Source organism: Silurus meridionalis, chromosome 17 (assembly GCF_014805685.1).
Source record: "Silurus meridionalis isolate SWU-2019-XX chromosome 17, ASM1480568v1, whole genome shotgun sequence".
NCBI classification, from domain to species: domain Eukaryota; kingdom Metazoa; phylum Chordata; class Actinopteri; order Siluriformes; family Siluridae; genus Silurus; species Silurus meridionalis.
Window position 1 is genome coordinate 26,746,166 of NC_060900.1, and position 15,768 is coordinate 26,761,933.

Below are 15,768 nucleotides of genomic sequence, written 5' to 3' on the forward strand. Positions count from 1 at the left end.
ACCTAGGAATGAACGATTAGTGATTGGGGCGGACTTTAATGGGCATGTAGGTGAAGAGGTGATGAGGAGGTGATGGGTAGGTGTGGCTTTAAGTAGAGGAATGTGGAAGGGCAGATGGTGGTAGATTTTGCTAAAAGGATGGAAATGGCAGTGGTGAACACTTATTTTAAGAAGAAGGAGGATCATAGGGCGATGTATAAGAGTGGAGGAAGGTGCACACAGGGGGACTATGTTCAGAACTGGGATTGACAGAGTAATGATAAAAATAGGGGAGGGTTATGTTAATGGGGAGGGTCTGGGAAATAAAAGGCATATGAGGAGCTGTAGGAGAAGTTGGACACCAAGGAAGGAGAAAAGGGTTTATACTGATTGGCCAGGCAGAGGAACCGAGCTGGGAAGGATGTGCTGCAAGTTAGAGCAATAAAGGATGGAGATGGAAATGTGTTGACTAGTGAGGAGAGTGTGTTGAGAAGATGGAGGAATTATATTTAACAGCTGATGAATGAGGAAAATGAGAGAGAGAGAAGGTTGGATGATGTGGAGTTGTGAAGCAGGAAGTGGATAGGATTAGTAAGGAGGAAGTGAGAGCAGCGATTAAGAGGATGAAGAGTGGAAAGTCGGTTGGACCAGATGACATACCGGTAGAAGCATTGAGATGTTTAGGAGAGATGCAGTGTAGTTTTTAAACAGATTGTTTAACAGGATTTTGGAAGGTGAGAAGATGCCTGAGGAATGGAGGAGGAGTGTGCTGGTACCGATCTTTAAGAATAATGGAGATGTGCAGACCTGCAGTAACAACAGGAGAATTAAGTTGATCAGTCACACCATGAAGTTATGGGAAAGAGTAGTGGAAGCCAGGCTGAGAAAAGAGGTGACCATCTGTGAGCAACAATATGGTTTCATGCCGAGGAAGAGCACCACAGATGCCTTATTTGCTTTGAGGATGTTGATGGAGAAGTATAGAGAAGGTCAGAAGGACTTGCATTGTGTGTTTGTGGATTTAGAGAAGATGTACGACAGGGTGGAGAGAGGAGTTGTGGTACTGTATGAGGAAGTCTGATGTGTTAGAAGTATGTGAGGGTGGTGCAGGACATGCATGAGGACAGTGTGACAGCAGTGAAGTGTGCAGTAGGAATGACAGAAGGGGTTCAAGGTGAAGGTTGGACTGCATCAAGGATCGGCTCTGAGCCCTTTCCTGTTTGCAGCGTTGATAGACAGGTTGACGGACGAGGTCAGACAGGAGTCTCCCTGGACTATGATGTTTGCAGATGATATTGTGAATGGTGGTGAGAGTAGGGAGCAGGTTGAGAAGAGCCTGGAGAGGTGGAGGTACGCGCTGGAGAGAAGGGGAATGAAAGTCAGTAGAAGTAAGACAGAGTGTGAATTCACAAGAGCAAATGAGACTAAACGCATAATGGGATGTTCAAAAAGAAGCACATACCGATTTTATGCTCAGGTTTCCACAAACTTTTGTCTGTATAATATTTATAATACATAATTAGCATTTACTTATGAGTATTATATATATTTTAATGAGTTTAAAAACAAAGTGTGTGTGTGTGTGTGTGTGTGTGTGTGTGTGTGTGTTTATGCATGCAGGTCAGGTGATTGATGTGGAGCAAGGCATTAGATGTGAGAACCTGCCTATAATAACACCCACAGGTGATGTGGTGGTGTCCAGCCTCAACATCAAGGTATCCACTGAGCTACATTTTACTCGCACATCTGTAATGGATTTATTTTTAAAAGCACTCGTATTAGGCATATATGAAGTGTATATTAAATGGAATACAGCATTTAATAGAGCTTCCAAAATGATCCATAAATTGTAGATTCTAGTTTTATGATATTGTTGTATGAACTTTCCACTACTGTGTCTGTGGATTAGCAGACAAATGCTATAAAAACAGAAATGGAACGAAGAAACGCTGCAAGCTAACGGGCTTAGGTACAAAAAAGATACAAATATGCATTGGTGTACAAATGCATAATCCTCTAAAAAGCACCGTTTTAATTAAATTATCACCATGACGACTAGTGATCACTAGTGATGACAGAACAGATCTGGTTCGAGTTTTCACTTCAGTATACATTATACCGTGCTGATGTTTCACCTTCATCCGTGACACCAGTGTGTTTTCTTTTCACGTGCTTGTGCATCACTGTGGTCCTTCCATCCCACACAAGCACATAACTTCTAGTTACAGTTTTCTTTGTTGTGTTTAATATAAAATGCTTCAATGCCTTGGGTGACTTGGGACGCAAACTTTTTCCTGCTGCCGGTTGACCCTGTATTGTCCGGCATTTTCGCAGATGGCTGTGTTCTCTTACCCTCACGCTAACCCATAACTTAAACAGCCCAACTAATCGATTAGTTGTTGCAGCCCTAGAATTATCTAATTTATACAGCTGAGCAGGTGAGGGTTGAGGGACTTGCTTGATGAATTGTGGGTGGTCCTGGGATTTAAGCTCACAACATTCCAATCGGTCCAAAACCTCAACCATGGGATCTTAACATCTCTCTGCAGATGCAGTTTCCCATTTAATTTTATTTATTAAAAATTTTGCATTCATCTTTATTCATTAGGAGGTGTGTTTGGACCTCGACTGGGGACTTTACAAATCCCTAAACCTGGTGCCGTCATGTTTCAGTGTGTTTAAAAAAAAAAAGTTTTCAAACTTGCCGTTGAACGTTGGTAACACGCTGCACAGAGCGGTGACAGTAAATCAACAAAGATAAGTGGCAGCTGATTACTGGATTATTAACAAAGTTTATTTAAGGATAAGCTCCTATTATTTCCCTTCATTAGAAACATGAAGTCACCCACGCCAGATCATGTTCAGTTGGTCTCGTTAAGTCACGTCAAATGAAAGATAAAGACTATCTTGCCACTTTCTTTTTTCTGCAAAACCCACGGCAGTGTCAATGTTTGCATTCGAGCAAACTCAAATTAATTTCCCTTAAAAGGGTCTAATCAAATGACAAATGATTTTGTGGAGATCAGTGGGGGAGAGGTAGAGAATAGAGAGATCAGTGGAGGAGTGGTAGAGGATGGAGGGATCAGTGGAGGAGTGGTAGAGGATGGAGGGATCAGTGGAGGAGTGGTAGAGGATGGAGGGATCAGTGGAGGAGCGGTAGAGAATAGAGGTATCAGTGGAGGAGTGGCAGAGGATAGAGAAATCAGTGGAGGAGTGGTAGAGGATGGCGAGATCAGTGGAGGAGTGGTAGAGGATGGAGGTATCAGTGGAGGGGTGGTAGAGGATGGAGAGATCAGTGGAGGTGGTAGAGGATGGAGGGATCAGTGGAGGAGTAGTAGAGGATCGAGGATCAGTGGAGGTGTGGTAGATGATGCAGGAATCAGTGGAGGAGTGGTAGAGGATGGAGGGATCAGTGGAGGTGTGGTAGATGATGCAGGGATCAGCGGAGGTGTGGTAGATGATGCAGGGATCAGTGGAGGAGTGGTAGAGGATGGAGGTATCAGTGGAGGTGTGGTCGATGATGCAGGGATCAGTGGAGGAGTAGTAGAGGATCGAGGGATCAGTGGAGGTGTGGTAGATGATGCAGGATCAGTGGAGGAGTGGTAGATGATGCAGGGATCAGTGGAGGAGTGGTAGAGGATGGAGGGATCAGTGGAGGTGGTAGAGGATGGAGGGATCAGTGGAGGTGGTAGAGGATGGAGGGATCAGTGGAGGAGTGGTAGAGGATGGAGGGATCAGTGGAGGAGTGGTAGAGGATGGAGGGATCAGTGGAGGAGCGGTAGAGAATAGAGGTATCAGTGGAGGAGTGGCAGAGGATAGAGAAATCAGTGGAGGAGTGGTAGAGGATGGCGAGATCAGTGGAGGAGTGGTAGAGGATGGAGGATCAGTGGAGGGGTGGTAGAGGATGGAGAGATCAGTGGAGGAGTGGTAGAGGATGGAGGGATCAGTGGAGGAGTAGTAGAGGATCGAGGGATCAGTGGAGGTGTGGTAGATGATGCAGGGATCAGTGGAGGAGTGGTAGAGGATGGAGGGATCAGTGGAGGTGTGGTAGATGATGCAGGGATCAGTGGAGGTGGTAGATGATGCAGGGATCAGTGGAGGAGTGGTAGAGGATGGAGGTATCAGTGGAGGTGTGGTCGATGATGCAGGGATCAGTGGAGGAGTAGTAGAGGATCGAGGGATCAGTGGAGGTGTGGTAGATGATGGAGGGATCAGTGGAGGAGTGGTAGATGATGAGGGATCAGTGGAGGAGTGGTAGAGGATGGAGGGATCAGTGGAGGAGTGGTAGAGGATGGAGGGATCAGTGGAGGTGTGGTAGATGATGCAGGGATCAATGGAGGAGTAGTAGAGGATCGAGGGATCAGTGGAGGTGTGGTAGATGATGCAGGGATCAGTGGAGGAGTGGTAGAGGATGAAGGGATCAGTTGAGGAGTGGTAGAGGATGGAGGGATCAGTGGAGGTGTGGTAGATGATGCAGGGATCAGTGGAGGAGTAGTAGAGGTTCGAGGGATCAGTGGAGGTGTGGTAGATGATGCAGGGATCAGTGGAGGAGTGGTAGAGGATGGAGGGATCAGTGGAGGAGTGGTAGAGGATGGAGGGATCAGTGGAGGTGTGGTAGATGATGCAGGGATCAGTGGAGCAGCAGTGGAAGCAGAATAATGAATCTAAATTCAAATATATTGGAGATCACACAGCACCTCTAAAATATAGTAGAGTTTTTTGTATGTTCTGTTAATGCTGCTTGGTCCATAGAGTCTTGTTCTCTGGATTATGTCAGACTTTCTACACCAGACCTTTCTGTGATTATTCCTGTTTCCTGGTAACTTCTGGAAAACAGGTCTTGCACTCCTTCTGGCTCGTTGCCTGTTTGTTAGGAACAATGTGTTGATTATTCCCAAACAGCACCATCCCTCTCGCCTGGTGGAGACATGCCTTCCTGTGATGACACGCTGTTCCGCTGAAGCGTTAAGATCTATTCGCTAATAACCCTCCGTGCAGCAGTCATCAGCCACCCGCTTGACTCAAAGCTGTTACCCACAATGCCTTGTGAGACAGCCTTAAACGCCACCACGCCTCCCCCTTTTTATAGACTCGGGGATAAATTTGTGGGAAAAGACGCTGATATCATTAAAGAATGCATTGAACCGTGGCAGCCGTTTCCAGACGACTGTGTTCCTTTGACAGATAGTGACACGACCACGGAATTAAAAAGAGGGACACAATTTATACAATTTCTTCCAGAAAAAGAAAAAGAAAACATCACACAATCACCGAAACGTGAATTCTGCCAAACAATAACAAACGTCTCAGAGACTCATTTTAGGACTGAACTCGTATGTGTGGAACTTTGGTTCATCAAATCCAAAACGAAGCAGTTATTATGAAGTCTATCTGATCTTTTTACCATTTTAAATGTAGCGAAGTACAATACAGATGCTCAACACCTTACGAACGAGTTACGCTCCGAACGACCGGACGTACCACAAATTTGTTCGTAAGTTGTTACCGTGTTCGTTATTAACTACGCATATCTACCAATGATGTAAGATCAAATAAACACTAAAATATACCGAAACAAATAGAAATAATTGAAATACTGTATACAATAATTTATATTATTTTTGTATTTTATTATTGCAATTTGTATTCGTATCCGGCGAAAGTTCGTAAAGCGAAAGTTCGTAAAGCGAAAGTTCGTAAAGCGAAAGTTCGTAAAGCGAAAGTTCGTAAAGCGAAAGTTCGTAAATTGAAAGTTTGTAAATTGAAAGTTCGTAAATTGAAAGTTTGTAAAGCGAATGTTCGTAAAGTGAAAGTTTGTAAAGTGGGGTGCATCTGCACTTCAAACAAAACATCTTAAATAAAAAAAAACCTAACATTTTAAACACCACTTTAAAAAGTAGACGTAAACAAACGCTACATTCTGCCTCTGGTAACATAGAAACTACTCTACAGAAAAAACGCTATAAATAGATCCTTAGACGGCTCATCAGCTGACTAGCTTTAGCATATGAAGCGTAATGTTTTATTATTGCTAAACAGCAAACCCTGGAGAGACGCTGGGGGTTCGGGATCTGTACACGCCGCTATCTCGGGATTGGTCCGTCTGCACCATGCTACTGTTTACGTCTGTCTGTCTGTCTGTCTGTCTGTCTGTCTGTCTGTCTGTCTGTAACATGTTTCATTCATTGTCTTCTTTGTCCTGTTTTTCACTTTATTTCATATGTAGGTGGAAGAAGGAATGCATTTGTTGATCACGGGTCCGAACGGTTGCGGTAAGAGCTCGTTGTTTCGGATCCTGAGCGGCCTGTGGCCCGTGTACAGCGGCATCTTGTACAAACCTCCGCCGCAGCACATGTTCTACATCCCACAGAGGTACAGTTTATTACAACAACCCTATTATTCGTACTTGATTTCTATTCAAAGCCATTAGCATCGTATAAACACGAGTAAAGAAAGTCTGGACCCAAACCATTTCTCGTCCTTCGTTGGAGATGAGATTTATAGACTAAAAGCCGGTCACGCATCACAGGGCGCTGCCTTTTTCTTAATTTAACCATTAATGGATGACACCCAACTGTGCAGAAGTTATGGAAGTGTTTGTGTGTGTGTTCATTCTCATTTCATGCCCTGCTAAGCTAATTAGTAGTGATGAAGGTGGTGATGAAGTGGAGCAGGTTCTGAAAGCAGTGGGTCCAGATGGCCCTGCAGAGCAACTGTTTGACGTGATCGCCTCATTGCACAAGCGAAAGAGATCACACCCGCGGCAGCGGCAAAACGAACGCCACCGAGCAACAATACGCTTGTTTCAAAGTCCGAGAGATGTTTTTTGTCTCGTTACGGTGTAACAGTGATCACAACACGCGAGAGAGTGAGACTGTTGAAGAGGAAAGTACAACGCAAAAGATGCAAGAGAGTCGCGTTCAGCACATCGATTATAATTATGTAGTAAATAATCAGGTGTCTCACTCGCATTGATTTCTGTAAATATATAAATTCATGAAGAACAGATTTACACACTTTCGGCAGATTGTTCCACCGAACGTTCAGCTAAGATTCTTTGCCGTGTTACTCGTCAGAGATGTTCCTCACTAGTTTTTATTGCGATCCGGTTCATCCCAGAGCAGTTCGATAGGATTTACTGTAGGTGCAGTGTCTGGGCAGGTCATTACATGATACATAACACTCCAGATGCTCTCGAAATAACGCTTACAGAGCAGTTCTTCTGTTAGAGACAAAAATGTGGACTCCACAGAACTTTCTTCCACTCGTTTACTGTCCAGTTCTTGAGTGTTTCTGCCGTGTCATAAAAAGATCATAGGCATTTGTCAATTAATTTAAACTATTTAAGAAATGGGGTCCACGACCCCTAGAGGCTCTGCAGCGGTACTGCAGGGGGTCTGCTAATTAATGTTGAATCACAAATAATGAAACAAAAATAAACATCAAAGATTTAAATTCAGATATCATTTATTTTTTAAAGATTATATTTATTACATCAAAAGTTCTATTGAACTTAAAGCTGATGTTTATGTAAATGTATAATTGTCCACCTGATAGTAAAAATGTATGAAGCTGCAAATCGATAATAAAAAATAAATTGGGATTTTTAATTGCAAAATATATGTTTATGATGCAGAAATATTTTGGAAAGATTTGAAAATATATGAAAATACACAACATAGTTCTTAACATAATATAACTAGGATAATATGTTTGTTTTTTATGATTATAATTGGCACATTTTGTATCAGGGGGTCCCTGCCCCATGTATTGTCTAAGGGGTCTTTGACCTAAAAAAACCTTAAAGACCCCTGATTTAAGGAATGAGATATCGTACTTTCTATATGCTTGTATTTACATTTAAGTGCATGTTAAGAAACATCTGTGAATCGAGTTACTTCCTGTAATTACATTACAGGAGCTATAAACAGTCTCTTCTTTATTAGTCCCTCTTGAAATGAAAAAGAAATAAAAACGTAAGGCTTCACGTCCGACTGTCGGAAAGTCATATCGTGGAGCCATATGTCGCAGCGTCTGTCGAGTCTTTGTGTACGTTTATTTATTAATTAATTTTTTTACAGTATTTGTGCTGTAGATAAAGATGACGAGCGCGTTAATGTACGTCGCAGATAGAACTCGTGTCAGAGTGGCTGTTAAAATCCCCCCCCCCAACCAATCAAAATCGAGCCGTCTACCTTAATTATTAAAGAAGGCCAAAAAAAAATTTGCAACAAAAGTAAATGCCAGAAAGAAAAATTTTATAACTCCTAGCCAAATTACCCCTTTAATGTGAAACGGTTTCCAGGGGAGCTTTATGGATTTGACCTTTCACACAAGTGCTTTTGTGTTGTTGTGTGTCATTGCCTGGCCACGGTATCTAAAGAAAATTGTACGTTGTTGATGTGGCAGTGTAAAGGCCAACTTTTTGTTTCCATGAGACACTTTCAGACCATAAGTGCATTTCATTTCATTGGCTATTTTTTTTATCTGTTTTATATTGTGTGTGTGTGTGTGTGTGTGTGTGTGTGTGTGTGTGTGTGTGTGCGCATGCAGGCCGTATATGTCCGTGGGCACTCTGCGGGATCAGGTGATTTATCCCGACACGGCTCAGGAGATGCAGGAGCGGGGCGTCACCGATCAGCAGCTGGAGGGAATCCTGCGCACTGTAAACCTCCTCTATATCCTCGAGAGGGAGGAAGGTGAGCACACACACACACACACACACACACACACACACGCTCACCGACAAACTGCTGAGGTTTGCTGGGGTGTTTTCTTTTCTGCAGGTCCTGCATAGACGCAGCACATTTTAGCATTTCTCAGCTGCCGATCGAGGGCCTGATTACGCCGTCGTGACTTTGACTTTTATTATTTTTTTATAACCCGTTCGAATCGAGTGTATTTGTAGCAAGAAATCGTGCCACAGTGTACAGAAGCAGGCAGATGCCGCTATTAAACATTGAATTGCCTATTAAAATTGTGTAGACGTAACTAAGTACATCTTAGACTGAGGCGATCTGTGTTTTGGCAGGTTGGGACGCGGAAAGCGATTGGAAGGACGTCCTGTCTGGAGGAGAGAAGCAGAGAATGGGCATGGCCAGGATGTTCTACCACAAGTGAGACATTTATTGTTTACCCAATGTTCACCCTAAACCTATTCTTATATACACTATATGGACACCTGACCATAAGATTTCCATTCCACCTCCACTCCTTTGGGAAGATGTTCCACTAGATGGAGCTGGCTTTGTGCATCTTTGCAGTTTGAAGAAGAAAAGTCAGGTGTCCAAATACTTTTGGTAACGATGTTTAATGGTATCCGTGTGCAAACAGAACAACACAACATATGACTAATAATAGAAACAGGTAGTCTGGAATACTCTTAGAGTTTAGTGAGACTGGGAAACTTTTCCAACATACTGAGTTAATAAAATAATTTTTTTTGTTCCCATTGCAGAGGATTGTTTTAAAAATTCCTTTCATGCTTGTAAAGTTGACCATGATTGATGGCTCAGCCTGTGGCTCTATGCCGTGTGTTGACTGATCTCTGTGTGATTTCCTCCAGGCCCAAATACGCTCTCCTGGACGAGTGCACCAGCGCTGTTAGTATCGACGTGGAGGGCAAGATCTTTGAAGCCGCTAAGAATGACGGGATTGCGCTTCTCTCCATAACACACCGTCCGTCTCTGTGGTGGGTCTTTCTGTCAACTTTCTTTCTAACAAGCATTCTGCTGCACAGCTGGAGGAGAGCTGGAGGAGTTGCAAGTCCAGGAATAGGATTTTAGCAGATTGGTTTGGTCTAAAATAAGTAGGGAAATAAAAACAGGCATGATAATTCTGGAAACAAGATGATTTTTGGGTAATTAATGAAGCATTTCACTACCACATGGGAACTGACAGATGTTTTTATATAATATTAGTTGCTCTAAGTATAAAAGATTGAAAGATTTCAAACAGCCAACAATTGGGTATGATGTAGAGCGGTGGTGTGAATGTGATTCACAATGTTTTGACAACCCAAACGTTGACTTGCCAGAGACCAGGACTTCTTAAAACTGTCAAGAGCACACCTTCTTCCTTAGGCACAGAAGCTACACCTCCTCCTTCTTAGCATTGACAGGCACTGAAGCCACACCCCCTTCTTGAGCACTAACAAGCATAAAGGCCACACCTCCTTTATTCTTAGCAATAGCAATGATAGGCAGTAAGGCCACACCTCTTTTCTGATACTGACAGGCACAGAGGCCCCACCTCCTTTTAATCACTATAAGGCACAGAGGCCACACCTCCTTTTTTCCACTATAAGGCACAGAGGCCACACCTCCTTTTTATCACTAATAGGCACATAGGCCACACCTCCTTTTTATCACTATAATGCACAGAGGCCACACCTTTTTATCACTAATAGGCACAGAGGCCACACCTTTTTATCACTATAAGGCACAGAGGCCACACCTTTTTTTATCACTAATAGGCACAAAGGCCACACCTTCTTTTTTATCACTATAAGGCACAGAGGCCACACCTTTTTATCACTGTTAGGCACAGAGGCCACACCTCTTTATCATTATAAGGCACAGAGGCCACACCTCTTTTTTATCATTATAAGGCAGAGGCCACACCTCTTTTTTTATCATTATAAGCTCTGACAGGCACCGAGGCTACACCTTCTTTTTTAGGATGGTCTGTCACAGAGATCATGCCATACCATTTAATAAGTCTGACAAGTACAGAGGCCACATCCCTTTAATTAGAACTGGTACTGTTTACTGGTTCTGATTGACAGACAGGCCAAAGCTTCTTCACTTTGACTCACAGCTATTAATGCCACACCTCCTTTACTAGAAAAAAAAAAGGATGTAATGAAATTAATGAGAATTCAGATCGGTTAATCATTCCCAGTTTTATTATTACGATTAACGAGGCATGTTAATAAGCCATATGTCGTGTGCCCCCACCCTGATCCCAGGAAGTACCACACCCACCTGCTGCAGTTTGACGGCGAGGGCGGATGGCGTTTCGAAAAGCTGGACGCGTCCACGCGGCTCTCGCTGCAGGACGAGAAGCTGCGGCTGGAGACGCAGCTTTCGGGGATCCCCAAGATGCAGCAGCGTCTGTCTGAACTGTGCAGCATCCTGGGTGAAAACAGCAGCCTGCTGAACCCCACCGAGACGGACGAGGAGCGACAGGGGGAGGAGAAGAGGGAGAGGAAGCAGCAGGAGGAGAGGGAGGAGAGAGACACCGCGCTCCCCGGTGAACAGGAACGAGGCCTTATGGACTGATTTGATGCCAGGAGACGGAGATGATTTCAAAGCCAGCTGTTTCTGCGAACCTGTCCGTGCATGTGAAAGTGTGTGTGTGTGTGTGTGTGTGTGTGCGTGTGCGTGTGTGAGGGAGTGCCTGAGTGTCTGTGCGAATCTGTGTACATGGGTAAAGAAACTCAGATCAGAAATATTAGCTCTGATGTGGTCTTTAGGGGCTATCCTTAACTCTGTGTGTGTGTGTGTGTGTGTGTGTGTGTGTGTGTGTGTGTGTGTGTGTGTGTGTGTGTTAGCGGTGGGGAATAAGATCGTGTGGAAAGCATGATTCCAGTGCCAGTTCTTGCAGGTGTAGCAGATGATGAAAACTGCTCAATCCCATGTTAGTACAATTCTCTACAGAATTTGCACAAACTCTCTGGCACATCGGATGTGTGTGCGTGTGTGTGTGTGTGTGTGTGTCTGTGTGTGTGTGTTTGTGATTGCGAGAAAGGAGAGAAGGGAGGCATTTGGGAAAGGGTTGCTGTCAGACCACTGACTGCAGTTGCGTTGTACTGTTGGTTTTAATACCAGGCTCAGGATGCTGATTTAACGTTAGGGATTACCACTCAGTGCTGTAGTCCTTTATTGTGACGCTTTTTTTTATACAGTCAGGCAGAAGGTTCGATTTTTTTTCTCCTCTTTCAGAGCGATAACCACCACACAGTTCGATGGAGCGGTTTGTGAAGCTATGAATCATGATTGGGGCGATGACGCCAAGAACTATCCCAGTTCAGTTAGAAACTTTTTTCCCCTTGTTTCTCTGGCTGGTTTCCCCAGTCATATGTTGTTCTTCAACACGTTTAGAGGAGACTGTTCTCCTTCTGCTAAATTGTGCGATAAATAAAAAAACAACTCGTGTGCAGTTCGAACAACTTCAGAAGCCGAAAACTCGAGAAGCACAATTTGTATGCATATACGGTTTGGTTAAATGCACTTATTAGAAATAAAATGTGGAGAGATGTGCTGTTGTAGGAAGAGAAGTAAAAGAAAAAGGCTTGTACACGTTTGTATTTGAGGTCGGACCAAAAGGTTTGGAGACGAGCTCTTTACTTATCTATGTTCGCACGCTACCACCTTTAAAACAGTCCCCTCGCACAGTAGTACAGAGCTCCCAGCGTTCAAATGGATCGTGTCCTCGGGGTCTTCTTTTAAAACAGCGACCTTTCAGCCTTCATCTTTGGGAAGAGGGCGAAGTCCGCCAAAACCAAATCTGGCGAGTAGGGTGGGTGCGGAAGTGAGATGTTCTTGAGAAACTTGAGGAGAGCTCGGTGGCAGGGTTTGCACGTGGTAAGTATAGCAGACGTGGTCAGAATACCACCAGCTGCACAGCTCTTGAAGTACACAGGACAATGTTTTTTTGGCACACTGACTTGTGAAGGTCGGTGCTTCCTGTGACTGTGCGTGCAGCCTTGTGCTGCCATCTGCTGGCGTTTTACAAAACTAGTCTCGAAACTCGTTCTTCGTATATACCAGCTTGTTAGGAAGTTGGGGTCAGCCATGATACACCACCTTTGGAGTTAAGAGGGGTAAGGGCCTTGCTCAAGGGCCCAACAGTGGCAGCTTGGTGGTCATGTGACTTGAACCCCCACGCTTTTAATCAACCCAAAGCCTTAACCATTGAGCTCAATTGTCTTTGTGAGCCACAATCCATTTCAGGAAATTTTATTTCTTACAGCAGCACGTCTTAGTGTTTTATTCCACTTTAATCACAGCTAGTTGCTAACAGTTACAGTTTTTAATTCTTTTAACGAACGTTAGGTTCATTAATTGTAATCCCACCGTACGAGTCGTCGTTGCCACGAAATCGAACAAACGCCGTTATACGATATATAAAGTTAGTTAGTGGATAGAACCATCATAAAAAAAATTAGTTGACACTTTCGACCAATCAGGATTGAGAATTGAAGAGCACTGTGGTAGAACTAGACTCGCTGTTTGTTCTTGTGACGGTCAGTGTTATAACCATGCAGATAACCACGCTTTTGAAAAAAAAGCAACGCATATCAAGACATCGACGATTTTGTGGACGACAATGAGGCGTGGGTCGTACGCTAAACGGTCACGCCCACCCCCTCCCCGAGGTCACCGCATTTCAATAGGCGAGAACTGCCTGAGTGGGAAGTTTGCTAACTTCACCTAGTTTTATCTTTGCTGTAGCAAATCTGTAGCGAATTGAACCCCTGACTGTAGATGTACACAGTTCTCTTTCTCTGGACTGCGTTAGATATAGTCGACTTTTTTTCCCTTTTTTTACTCTTTGTTTAATCACAGTGATGTAAAAACCATAAACTCTAACTTGAAGTCTAAATTAAAACGCCACATTGAGCCTGGCTGTACGCTATATTATCTAAATATATCGACAGTTGCGTACAATCTTTTAAACATTCTTTTTATTCGATTACCTCCTTGTATCCATGTGTTATAAAAGTGTCCTTTGAATTTCATTTTAATCGATTGACCGATGTTTGATTGTAGCCAAAAAAAAAAATCAATTGCTGCTTTGAAAACAAATGAAATGTGCCCAGGTTTATAAACTCATGCTCTTAATCTCTAAAACGAATAAAGATGCCCAGATGCTTTTTTCATGTCCTGAATATCGACGGTACAATCCGGCGAATCGTCCACGTAGAGCATGCACACGGCTCGTTCAGATCTAGCACTTTCACTTGATTTTTGGATACAGTTGCTGAATAAAGATTTTATTTGCACAATGCATGATTATGTCCCTAGAATCTAATAAATCACATTGTTTAGAAGCTCATGCACTCTACTCGTTTGTCCTGAGATGTTCTTTTCTTTCCTCCGCCGGATCTGGTATTCCGATAAAAGGCCCGGTGTGCCGAACGTTCATGAATAATTCATGACGCCGGTTATATTATAGCAATAGTTTTGCAGAGTAAAGATTTTATTGCTCGATCTAATGTTTACACAGTAGAAGCAAACCGGATGAGATAATACAGACGTGTAACATATATATTGGATATTTCCATGATATGCAAAGGATCGGAGAATGAACATGTATAGTCACATACCCAAACTCTAAGGCTTTTATAACAATATTCTGAACGGTTCATAACAACTAGCTGCGTAACCAATCCCAGCACTGCAGCAACCACTCCAGAGCCACACTATCAAAACCAAACATTTCCTTACATGGCAAAAAAAATCAAGAGGACTTCTTTTTTAATGGCGATATTAATAGGTTACATCGTCTCTGAGTGTAAGGGTGTGAGAGAAGAGAAGTGAACACAACTCTAATTAGATCATGGGTGATCAAACAGAATCCAGTATTTACCACAAAGTCTAATTAAAGTTCTAGTCAGTGACATTGGTTTTGAAGTGAGCTGAATGTAGCTGTTTTCAAACACACACACAAATGATAAAGTCTCTCTTAATTTATTCCCTTTAAAGACCTTGAATTCTGTCTTAGTGATACACGCTCATCCTCATATTTAGTGGTTTTGTAGATTGGGGTTGTTTAGGGTATTTTGAGTACATTCAGTTGGGGAAAGTAGATTGGGGTGGGTGTGTTGGGTTTTGTTTGGGTACATTGTTTTAGGGCGGTGGAGGAGGGGGTTTAGGGTAGATTTGGGTATATTTTAGGTAGATTTGGTTGGGTGTATTAAGTTGGCTTAGTTTAGACTGAGTTAGGGTAGATTTGGTTTTAGGATAGGGGTTGATTTAGGATACAATGGTTTGGGTAGATTTAGTGAATGTAGATTGGGTTAGGGTAGTGGGTTAAGTTAGAGTAGATTGGGTTAGGGTAGTGGGTTAAGTTAGGGTAGATTGAGTTTGGGTAGATTGGGTTAGGGTAGTGGGTTGGGTTAGGGGAGATTGGGTTAGGGTAGTGGGTTGGGTTAGGGGAGATTGGGTTAGGGTAGTGGGTTGGGTTAGGGGAGATTGGGTTAGGGGAGATTGAGTTAGGGTAGTGGGTTGGGTTATGGTAGATTGGGTTAGGGTAATGGGTTGGGTTGGGTAGATTGAGTTAGGGTAGTGGGTTGAGTTAGGGTAGTGGGTTGAGTTATGGTAGTGGGTTAGCTTGGGTTATGGTAGATTGTTTTAGGGTAGTGGGTTGTGTTAGGGTTGACTGTTTTGGGTATATTGAGTTGGGTTAGGGTAAAGTGGGATGGGTTGAATTTGGTGTCTTGGTTTGGTTAAGGTTTAGGTTGGGTTAGGGAGATTGGGTTAGGGTAGTGGGTTGGGTTAGGGAGATTGGGTTGGGGTAGTCGTTTGGGTTAGGGAGATTGGGTTAGGGTAGTGGTTTGGGTTAGGGAGATTGGGTTAGGGTAGTGGGTTGGGTTAGGGAGATTGGGTTAGGGTAGTGGTTTGGGTTAGGGAGACTGGGTTAGGCAGTGGTTTGGGTTAGGCAGTGGTTTGGGTTAGGGAGATTGGGTTGGGGTAGTGGTTTGGGTTAGGCAGTGGTTTGGGTTAGGGAGACTGGGTTAGGCAGTGGGTTAGGGAGACTGGGTTAGGCAGTGGGTTGGGTTAG

At 43.5% G+C, this 15,768-nt stretch overlaps 1 protein-coding gene across 1 annotated transcript in view; it reads left to right on the forward strand.

Annotated features, from left to right (window-relative positions):
* The window catches only part of abcd1 (ATP-binding cassette, sub-family D (ALD), member 1), a 21,400-nt gene extending 7,360 nt beyond the window's left edge, over nt 1-14,040 (forward strand). Inside the window, exons 5-10 of the mRNA XM_046871364.1 lie at nt 1,600-1,694; nt 6,206-6,351; nt 8,533-8,678; nt 9,011-9,095; nt 9,545-9,670; nt 10,949-14,040. Of these exons, the coding sequence (XP_046727320.1) occupies nt 1,600-1,694; nt 6,206-6,351; nt 8,533-8,678; nt 9,011-9,095; nt 9,545-9,670; nt 10,949-11,261 (911 nt within the window). The 3' untranslated portion in view covers nt 11,262-14,040. The remainder of the gene's footprint in view (nt 1-1,599; nt 1,695-6,205; nt 6,352-8,532; nt 8,679-9,010; nt 9,096-9,544; nt 9,671-10,948) is intronic.
* Nucleotides 14,041-15,768: the final 1,728 nt, after the last annotated feature.